The sequence below is a fragment of the Pyxicephalus adspersus genome, chromosome 11 (genome assembly GCF_032062135.1).
Source record: "Pyxicephalus adspersus chromosome 11, UCB_Pads_2.0, whole genome shotgun sequence".
NCBI lineage: Eukaryota > Metazoa > Chordata > Amphibia > Anura > Pyxicephalidae > Pyxicephalus > Pyxicephalus adspersus.
This window is the reverse complement of record NC_092868.1, coordinates 45,963,218-45,974,375: the sequence shown is the minus strand read 5'-3', so window position 1 is coordinate 45,974,375 and position 11,158 is coordinate 45,963,218. Positions and strand designations below refer to the sequence as shown.

Below are 11,158 nucleotides of genomic sequence, written 5' to 3'. Positions count from 1 at the left end.
GCCATGCTGATCAGGGTGTGATCCTGAGATTCATTTGGAGCATTTGGATGGCGAATGTGAACCCCCTATCCAACCCCAAAGGGGTGAAGCTGCTGTGTGAGCTGTGTCACAGCCCGGCTTTTATCCAGTGCCCTGATTGCAAGGTCACTTATTACTGGTATGTACAGGAAGCCAGGAATCATCTGATTGCAGCCGGATTCCATACAATCATAATATTATTATTCTGTATTTATATAGCGCCAACATATTACGCAGCGCTGTACAGGTGTTGCAAATGACAGACCAACTATGACACGGGAGGAGGGGAGGACTCTGGCCCAAAAGGCTTACAATCTATTATTATCATTTTTAATATTAATACATTTTATTTATAAACAGGATTTATATAGCGCCAACATATTACGCAGCACTGTACATTAAATAGGGGTTGCAAATGACAGACAGATACAGACAATGACACAGGAGGAGAGGACCCTGCCCCGAAGAGCTTACAATCTATCTGCAATAGACTTGCTAAATCCAGGTTGTATGGCTGTCCCTGATGTGCTGATGATTGGAAAATAGTAGATGCTTATCTGCCATTCCAATCCTTTGGTTTCAGTATTTTCTGAACAAGTATGCAGATCAGTAGCACATGATTGGTGTTATTATTATTATTATTATTATTATTATTAATAATAAACTGTATTTCTATAGCGCCAACATATTACGCAGCGCTGTACATTAAATAGGGGTTGCAAATGACAGAAGAATATAGACAGTGACACATAATAAGGTGAAAATAGCTCCTAGAGATTTACATCATGATGGCATATGAACTTTATTTTATAACTTGTAGGTGTAGGTCATTTTGGGCCAATACATCTTTTTTTGTAGATTAGTCTAGATTTGGTATTTCAATGGTTTCGTTGTAGATGCCAGACAGCTAGATCAGTGCTTCTTATTCAGGGCTCCTCCAGGGATTGCTAGGGGTTCTTTGAGCAATTCCCATCTCTCAGGTCAGATTAACTGACCCCAATTATTTGAAGGGTGACATTCTTCCCACTGCCCAGCAATGTAAGAGACATTTATCCCACTGACCCCCACACTAATGTACTGTGAGCTGTTGATATAGAAATTATAGGAGGGGTTCCCTAAGACCTGAAAGTTATTTCCCCCATGTTATAAATGTCCAGGAAACACTACACCAAGACAGACATCACCAATGTTAAATATCTCCTGATTTGTGTTTTTGCTACTGTTTTTTCAATCATACTACAAAATATTTGTTTGGTTTGTGCTGCTGCAAATTTTCATATTTCTGTGGACAGATGGAACTCGTTAATATCTTAGTGCAATCAGGATGGGGGTTGGATTCCAGATGCCTGACAATCCCCCCTTTGTAAAGGGATGTCAGTTTAAAATGGTATGGGTCAATTCAGATTGGCAGTGTCAAACCATTTGTCTGACAGCTTCAGGCTGCACTGCGAACTTCTGCTGTGTGGCTGAGAGAGGCAAAGTGCACCGCCAGCAACAAGATTTGCATGCGGCTGTGGCAATGGTGCAGATATTTTATAAACAACATCATAATCTGCAACAGCCACAAGCAGCTATTTCCCAAACTTCTTCCATTTGGGGCATGCATGGAGTTTGCAGGCTCTCTCTGTGTTTGTGTGGATTTACTCTTGTTTCCTCCCACATTCTAAAAACATTGTTAGGTTAATTGGCTTCTCCCCAAATTGACATTAGACTGTATTAAAGGCATATGACTATGGCAGGGACATTAGATTGTGAGCCGCTTTGAGGGACAGCTAGTCACATGACTATAGACTTTGTACAGCACTGTGTAATATGATGGCGCTATATAAATACTGTGTAATAATAATACTAATAAAAATCTGGAAACTTGATGAATTACCATCAATGGGAAAATTTGGAACCCTTCTTTCCTTTATTGGCCTCAGTCAACTTGGATCATAAAAGAAAACTAAACCCTAAAATGAAAAATGATGACAGGTGCATCCTTTATTGCAGAAGGGACTGGGGATGTCTCTTCTGCAATTAAATAAAATAACCTTACCTGCCTGATTTTTTAAATACACTCACCTGTCACCGTTATCTGGTGGGTGCTACCATCTTCATCAAGTCTATCTTGGGGATACAGAGATTTCTGGCATTATATGCTGAACTGTATATTTTAAGCAAACCCAAATCCAGTCCCCATTTAAAAAATGTTGTGGTGGTTTGTTGTTTGGTGTTCTCATTAGAGTTACTACAGAAGCCAATGTTCCACAATATCATGGGAAGACCACCAAATATTTCAATGAATCAATTTCCAAATCTCTGAATCTTGCTTATAGTTGTACAGAATTACGAAGAGTACTATATGAGTTATGAAGTTGTAAGAAGAGTATCAAGCTAGAAGTGTAAATGGACTGTAACCAAAATCTAGAGCCTTGTCAAAAGATACCTTGTGGCATCCAATTTGCTTGGCAAGGCATAAATATATTTTCTAATAACTACAAATTGGAGTCCCTGCCTTTATGTATGCAGTACAATGTTATACTTTTTAGGTTAGCAAGTGGTACCATATTTGGCCCTTGGAGGAGTCTTCCTAAAAAAATTGGACAATCCCTAGATCAGAGGTAAAAGGTCTTGGTGGAGAGCTTCCCAAACATGATTTAGGTCTCAAAGCAGAGGCAAGAGTCTTTTAAGGGTTCTCACCAGCCCCTTTTAGATGGGTGCACTTTTCAGTAACCACCCGGCTGTTTTTGGGTGGGTATGGAAGAGCTGGGTCACAATTCAGGGGCTGCCACCCACCTACAATTTCTTCCAGCTTAAAAACATTCTGACTTGCACGCATACTTAGTATATTTCAGATTTAAACATGCAATCTTTATTCTGTTTTTGGCTGACCAGTGATGTGGACCACCAACGAGCAGACTGGACTAGTATTCATGAAAAGATATGCCAGCTTCTTATTCCTGTGCGGGCAGCAGTCCCATTCCTGGCCTCAGCAGAAGAGAGGGCCCATTCTGCAGAGCAGTTATTACAGAGGAAGGTAATGTCTGTTATCTAATCTATGTATGTGTATGATTCTACATATATTGGTAGGGTATTTCCATTTATACTATAGAGTATATATGAGAATTGAATTTGTCTTCCCTTTACAGAAACATTTGATTGACCTGACCACAAAGGAAGCTCAGAGACTTTTATATGAAGGGCGCCATGTAGATGTAATACCAGCAGCCACCCATGCTCTGTCCTTCAGTATAGATGTGTACGGGCTGACGTCAGTGGAGCTGGTGCCAATATACCTCATACTGGCAGAAGCCAACATTGGTAAGTGGGAGCCAAATGGCTTGTTAAGAACGATGATGTTTTTAAAGAAAGCCTTTATTCTATTAAAATGCCTAAATTCCAGTCCAGCCTATTATTTTCTATTCTCCATGTAGGCTTATATAAAAAGCCAGATATGCACCATAGCATAGTGTGGCCCATTGGGTCGTTATAGGTTGGTACTTCCACACGGTATAGGTTGTACTTCTTGGAGGAGATCATCTGCTGATCTAGGTTTGTAGTGGGGGCCTTGGATAGGAGTGGAAGGACATGGAATGCCAGTTGGCATTATTTCAAATCATTTCATGTATGACACAGATTCTAGTGGTCTTTCTGAAGAACCATTAATCTACAGCCACTGGCAACCATTGAAGCTATAATTTCACACTTCATTATTTTATGCTTTAGTCATTTAAATTTGCAGTTTCTACCCTCATCCCAGGTCGGAAAGTTTCAGATGTCTAATATCTCCTGTATATTCTAGGGCCTTCTTCCTGTACCCAACCAGCATAACCACCATCATATGATTCAATGAAGAAATATCAAACTACAAAACACTGCTTTTATAAAGTGTAAACTTTTCAGAAACAAATTTTGTAGAGGAAATTCTTTTTTTTTTTGCAGCTTACAGCTCATCGAGTTAGTTTTTTTATGCATAGCTCATGACAATATGGCAGACTTCCTCAATCTTTGTACTCAAGTAAACTTAGCTGGTTTTGGCTCACAGGGAACCCCTAATAAACTTAATTCATCAAGGAATAATGTACACCCCACCATACACTGGTGATCAGAGTTGGTAGTCAGATCATTAGTGATCATGCAACTGGCTATGCTAAATGGCATTGGAACCGAAACTATGCAGGCACTATAATAATTAGGTCAATCAGCCACAGCTTAAGGAACCTCTACTAACCTCTGGAGGAACCCTGGCCTAAAATGACTGTTAAAAAGGAAGGGTAGGACTATGGATCAACTGGTAAACCACTAATAATAACCTTCCATTTTGCTCTGTTTAATTTTGTAGGTCTGGGGAATCTGACACAGGCAGAAGAGTACCTGTCTCATGCTTACTGGACCGTGCTAAAAACTGCAGACTGCAGTAACCTCATCCGATCCAAACTGCACCGGAATCTCGGTCTCCTGTACTCTGCCAAGGGGGAGTTTGAGGAATCCCTAAGCCACTTGTCTAATGACGTAAGTTTAATTCATACGTTAACAAAGCCACACACATTTAAAGATCAACCCCAAGCAGCAGTTTCATTATTCCTAGAATGGATCATTAACCAGCTATAAATATTCCCTTTTTTGTCTCAAAGTACCCCAAGAGTTCCATGTATCCTCTACAAAAGAATGACTGCTGTATTGTACATAAATATTCAAATGCTTTACTTCAATACAAGTATGCAGCGCTTCTTTTGGGGGGACAAGGTGCACCTCTGTACTGGACCCCGATCAAAAGAGCTTGAATTTTGCAATGCTAGAATTTTTACACATGGGGAGGAGGGTCAGAAAATTTCTTATTGCAGCCCTACATGCAAGATCATAGACTGTCGTCAGTATTCAACAATGTAGCACCAGCATAACTTAGTCAAGACATTATGCTAACAAAGGCAGTCAGTGACTGGAAAACCACCAGCAATTCTGGGATACAGAAAGTAATTTAGGGTAAATTATTAAAGTGTAATGGTGGTTAATGTGGCAACCTAGTAAGGTCAGTTGCTGATTTCATCCATTGTGTCCTTACTTCAGCAAACATAGCATTGTACCCTTGAGAAAGCTGGCAGACATTGCTTTTTGCATTTGTTTTCAATTTAAAACATGACCTTCCTAGTAATACAATCATATATATAATATTCATAATGATTCATAATTAGTTTATCCTGTTTATTAGTTTCCCATGCAATATGTTAATTTATTTATTGCTGTGCTGCATCGTGAGAGTTAGGCTTAACTCTCACAATGCAGCACAGCAATAATCAAATTAACATATTGCACGGGAAACTAATCTACAGAAATAACTAAATATGTCACTAGTATCAATTTGTCAGAATCAGAATCACTAGAGAATACAGCTTTGTATGTTCTGCTCCCTTGCTGATTTCAGGAGTCAGGTGCCATTTCTTGCTGTAGTGGAGATGCCTGCAAGCAGGTGAGTGTTTTCATCCTTTGATCCTCCAAAGTGATCCTGCAGCTGGCAAGTTCTTAGCAGCGACAGGATTACCAGTGTGGGGCTTTAGGGTCAAATGTAAACAATTCTAAAATAAACCTTTAATAAAGTTAATAGAGGACAATCTGTATTAACTTAGAATACAGTTGATCTCCTGTGCTGGAAAATTTCTTTGTGTGACACTGTGGATTCAAGCCTAGAGCCCTGTGGATGTCCGGGGGTTCAGGTACAACTTTCATACTAATGGTATAAACCAAGAGATGGGTCAAAGCCATCACTTTACCAAGGAAGATGTACTTGTAAGAGGTTGGTATCTGATGGGGGTATGCTAGTACATACAATGCAGAATGGCTTCTCTGTGCTTACTATAATCCTTATTAACATTTAATAAAAGGCTAATTTTAAACTAGCAAGTCAGACTGCCCAATTAAGCATTTAATTGGCAGCTAATTTGCTCATATGGACTACGCCTTTAGCTGTATACAAAAGGAAGATTCATGCTACCTAAAATGATCGTCTGCTATTGTCCTGTACAACCATCTCCCAAAGTAATGTAGAGTTCCGTACTGTTGGCAGTGCCAGCATTTGGCAGGGTTCAGCTGGGCAACCATCTTCAAGGCCCCAGGAGCTCCTCCTTACCTACCCACAAACTGTAATGTAAATGTGCTGGACCAAAGGGACCAATATGATATAAACAATTATATACAGCTTAATTTAGGCATTTGTGAAACATTTCTTTAAAATTAATTTGTAATATTATCTTATGATAATTGCTTGCTCTTTTGTATTTTCACGTGTATGCTGTGTATATGGATTTGTCAGTGTTCCCCCCATTGGCTGTGTATATGTCAAGCCTTGCAGGTAAACACTTTTGGTTTTAAAGAAGCCTGACTATAATAACCTAATCATGAGTATGTGTACTTTATCCATCTCAGATTTACTTTGCAAGCACAGTCTCGGGCCCCAGCGACATCAGCACTGCAGGAGGATACTTTCATATGGCCAATGTCTTCTTTCGGCAGAATAAAATGGATATTGCTGATTCTCTGTACTCGGAGGTGAGTCAACATCACATGTTTCAAGGTTATACATATTTTAATATATTTCATTTATTTTCTTGGTGCTACGTTAAAAACTGAATGATGTTGCAACATCGACCCTAAAAATTCAGTAGGTGATGTCATTACACAAAGTTTAATTAATGTCACAGCCACTGATTTCACAACGTGGTGATATATGTTGCCACCCATTCGCTGATGCTGCAACAATTTAGTTTAGAAAGAGATTGCTATCAAACTCAGGAAGTGATATCATGACTCCAGAATTAGAGTGCACCTATCATTCCTATAAAGATGTTAGTCAGCCAGCTACATCTAGCTTAAAGCATATCCAAATCTGTAAAATATACTTCTCCCATTTGCTCTCTTTAGGTCTGGTCTGCATGGTCAATATACAATTGAAAGTGTTTTGGTATATCTTTTAAAAAAGTGCTCTTCAAAAAATACTGATACTGTCTCAATTCCAATGAGCTGGTAACTTCTAGTTTGTATCTGTGGACTGCAGAACCCTCCCTCATTTATTATGGAAAAGAGGAGAAGGAGAGGTGTTTTGTTGTCCCAGAACACTTCCTATCCTAAGGTGGCAATGCTGCTCTTTATTAGATACAGTAAGTCATGGTGAATAAGCATTGTCTCTTTAGGACAGGAATTTTGTTACATATAGGATCACCAAGTGAGATTAAAAGAAAAAAAAGCCACTACATGTAAGGAGAGTGAAGCCAAAGTTCTTCCCACCCTGGTATGTGCACCTATGGCCAAAATCCTGGCAAGATAGAATTAGGATTTCCTTAAGCTACCCATACACATACAATTGTTTAGTCTACTTTAATCACTTTCCATACTCTGCAAATTGCACATATGATTGCAAGTAATTGCCAGAAACAAAGCTATGTAACCCACAAGTTTAATCGACCACCAATTGTAGCTGGGCAATACAGCTTCAATACAACTTAAAATAATTTCCACCTGATAATAAGCAAACTTTCAACCAGGGTAACCAGAACATTTGTATACTTTGTTTGACTTGTGATTTCAACAAAAAAGAAATAAAAAATGTGGCTGCTCCATCAAGCAGCAAACTTTAACATGTTCATATACAGTCCTGCTGCCGATAAGGTAACACCACCAGCCCCATTGTTCCAGACAAGCAATGCTACCAGATACTTGGACTTTGCTTTGTTCCAATGTATTAGATAATACAAACAAGGAGTCACCAGCGCTATGCCATGTTCGGTAAGTTCTTCCTTCGGGGAATTTCAGAGGAGCATAACAGCAACTTGATGCATTTTCTTCAAAGAAAATTTATAGTCATATAAATATCACAAACTGCTGATGACTGAGTATTATCCAGGGGTGTAGTCGTAAAAAAAGAAGAGGAAGAGTAATAGTGAAATCGATGTATGGCGAGCACACATGGGCATCCTTGTAAATGTAAACGCCCTGAAAAAAGTGAGGGTACGGTGTGTCAACCCCACTACACCCCTGGTATTATCCAAGGCCAACTTTGATTTTTGGGTTTGGAAATTGTTTTTTCCAGCCTCTCCACCTCGAGACTTGGTGGTGGGACAGCTTTGATATTTGATGTTGTTAGAAGGATATTTAGGATATCCAATTTACTAGGATAGAAGGGGGTAGATGTAAAATTTGTGCACCATTTACCAACAAAATGGTTTTCAAACAGATTGCTGTATAAAACTGCGATTTCTGTCCACCTAAACCCTTCCCCAAACCACCTAACCTAACTCGGCAAATCCCACCTTTCTGGAACCTCTGGCTAAATGGGCAATAGATAGATTGAATGGTATTCTTTATTGTTGTACTATATAAAAACATTGGTGTCCTGGTTTGATTATATTTTAGGTAATGGATATATGGCACACTCACTTGAACAGATTGGTTGACATTCAGATAAAGTCCTCAATGAGAAGTGGTCCTGTTTGGTTTGATGACAGTGATCAAGAAGGTTTAGGTAAGACTTATCCCGCCATAAAACAGCAATATAAATGGAGCACTTCAAAAGTGGTTGTGTAGGTGATCACAAGGAGCTCATGAAAGCGTTCACAGTTTGCAATCTTTCTGAACAGTTTTGCTATCTTGGACCCTGTAAGGTACCAATATGCTCGGGTAAATTAGAAACTAGACGCTGTGACTAGATGTTATGTGATTTTACCTCCAATAGGATGTGGCAAGTGCCCATATGTAGGGGTGAACAACAATTCCATCTATGGGGGAGCCTTTTCTCCCACTTGTGCTTCACCTTTTCAGAAGGTATTTTAAACATAAATAACTTGCGAAGGCTTTTTATACTTACCTAACTTGGCAGACGATGGCCCTTGGACAAGTGATGACCAGTGGATGGGCCGATTCTTTTTTGGGAAAGTCATCATGCTTGGGGAGACTGTTTTTATTGACAGTGGTCTGCGCGCCATTAAATCCAAAATGTCATAGTTATCACTAAAATTTGAGCAAAAAAAGAAAGAGATAGGCTTAGACGTGATAGGAATAGTTACCCTCTGATGAAAAAACACTTACTTCTGTTTAGTTAAATCTGATTTGGTCAACTTTGCCGTAGATGAAAACCAGGAAGCAGAAGCTCTTCAGATCCTCAGTGCTATCTATGATATCAGAGAACAGGCTGCAAAGAAAGAGCCAGCCAAGATGACCAAGGTTCTGCACGCCCTGGCTATGCTGCACTATCTCAGAATGGATTTTAAGGCAGTAAGTCTTTTAATATCTAAGCCAATGGATTGTTTTTACATATAACATTCACCAAAATGTTTAAGTGTAAATAAACCCAATAACAAAATCATATATAATTTTTAACATGTTAAAAGTCTTTTTTTATAATTGTAATTTTTATTAATATTAGTTGTACCTAACCCATTAAAGTCCTTGTTACGGCACTTACTTATGTAGCATGAAAATACTCTGTTTGCCTTTAGTGTTGTCATTAAGTCAAATGGACCTCTGATAAAGACTACAAGTGGCAGTATCAACACATATTATGCATTCATGGCCCATCAAGAAACTGATCCTGATAAATGCCATGCAGCCATCAGTGGAGTGCGTGTAGACAGTAATTGGCTGTAATTAAATTCCAGAAGACTGGGATGCACATAAGGATGAAAAAGCTGAATGCTAAAATACTAAATGCTAACTAAATGCCATTGTTAAATTTTCTTAAGGTACATCTAGTGTACTTGGGTTAGAGGTGGAGTTACCACCTTTTATTCTATTGTAGGAGAAGGAAGGAGAAGGCAGACTGTGGGTGAAAAAAAGTTGGTATGGTATATCTAAAATGGACATGGCTGAAAAGCTGCGGCTTAACTAGTGTGGCTTATTTAAGAACATAAGGCAATTGTAATACAGAATCAAGTTTTCATAATTATCATTAGTATAAACAAATCTGGGGTATTTTAGTCTGGAAATATTTTTGCGCTGACATTATGTGCAGATCAACAGGAAACATCTTCAGTCTGCAATAAAATACATTGTAACAATATTGTTACAGTGTATTTATGAATGAAGTCTGCAAACAGTTCTTCCAGACTATATATACACAGGATAAGTGTAGGGCCATCTCTTGAACTGGCAGCTGGTACCTTCAATTACAATGGTGTAGAAGGGAGGGCATACCAGATGGCTATATAACAGTGCCCAATCTGGGCACAGAGCAGAGCAAATATGGAGCTGAATCTGGTTTGCCTTACCCTGTTAGGCAACTGCTTCCATGGCATCAAAGGGCCAGCTACCTCTACTCTAGGTTCCCATTTGCTTCTAACCCAGGTATTTGCACCTAAAATAGATTTTTTTTAAGCTGGCTATATATGAGCTGATGGTTGGCCAAGGAGAATTGCAATAAACCTAATTTTCTTGCAGTCACTCCACTTATAGGCAGATTGCACCTAGTTAGATAAGGGTACTATAGTGGAAATAATGCTCAATCCAATGTAGCTAAAACTAATTTATAAATATATTTTAATCCTAGGCACAAGAATGGGGCAGAAAACTCCTTCAACTTACCCAACAGCTGCCAAAGGAGGATAAATCAGACAGCCTAATGGTGTTCATAGAAAGCATTGAAAGAAAAATGTCTGCAAAACAGAATCGTTTCTCATAATGTCCTTATCTTTCAAATTGCGGACTCTGTATAAAATCTGCTGTATGCAACAGGCATCAGATGGGCTTATTTTATTACAATTGCAAGAACCATGCACGTTACAGTGTCTGAAATGTGTCTGAAATCATTTTTTATCTAATATAATATAATTTTTCATAAGGCAAAACTTTTTGGATAGAGTAGGGAGTGGTTAAAACCCTCATTAGAATTTTATTTCTTGCCATCTGTGTTTTATTTCAACCCAAAGAAGAAAGAAACTCCACTTAGACTGTTGTCACTAGAACAGGTGTCCTCATTGCAAAATCTCCCCACCAGCTCTGATGACAGCTCCAATTCTTGGATTTAGCAGTTGCAATCCCTGTGATCATAAGGATTCATACAGAGGGTAACTCTTTTCAGATACAATAAATACTCACAGGGGTTCCAGACCCTCACCTCTCTTGCTAATAATGGTTTTCATTTTCTAATGGCCATGGCAAGTGTACATTGTAG

At 38.9% G+C, this 11,158-nt stretch overlaps 1 protein-coding gene across 1 annotated transcript; it reads left to right on the top strand.

The window, feature by feature from the left end:
• On the top strand, positions 1-10,779 carry ZMYND12 (zinc finger MYND-type containing 12). The gene is made up of 8 exons (XM_072425862.1): positions 1-157; positions 2,899-3,040; positions 3,153-3,324; positions 4,346-4,515; positions 6,424-6,546; positions 8,407-8,515; positions 9,119-9,264; positions 10,535-10,779. The coding sequence occupies exons 1-8, from the start codon at positions 48-50 to the stop codon at positions 10,664-10,666; spliced, it is 1,104 nt and encodes a 367-aa protein (XP_072281963.1). The 5' UTR covers positions 1-47; the 3' UTR covers positions 10,667-10,779.
• Positions 10,780-11,158: the final 379 nt, after the last annotated feature.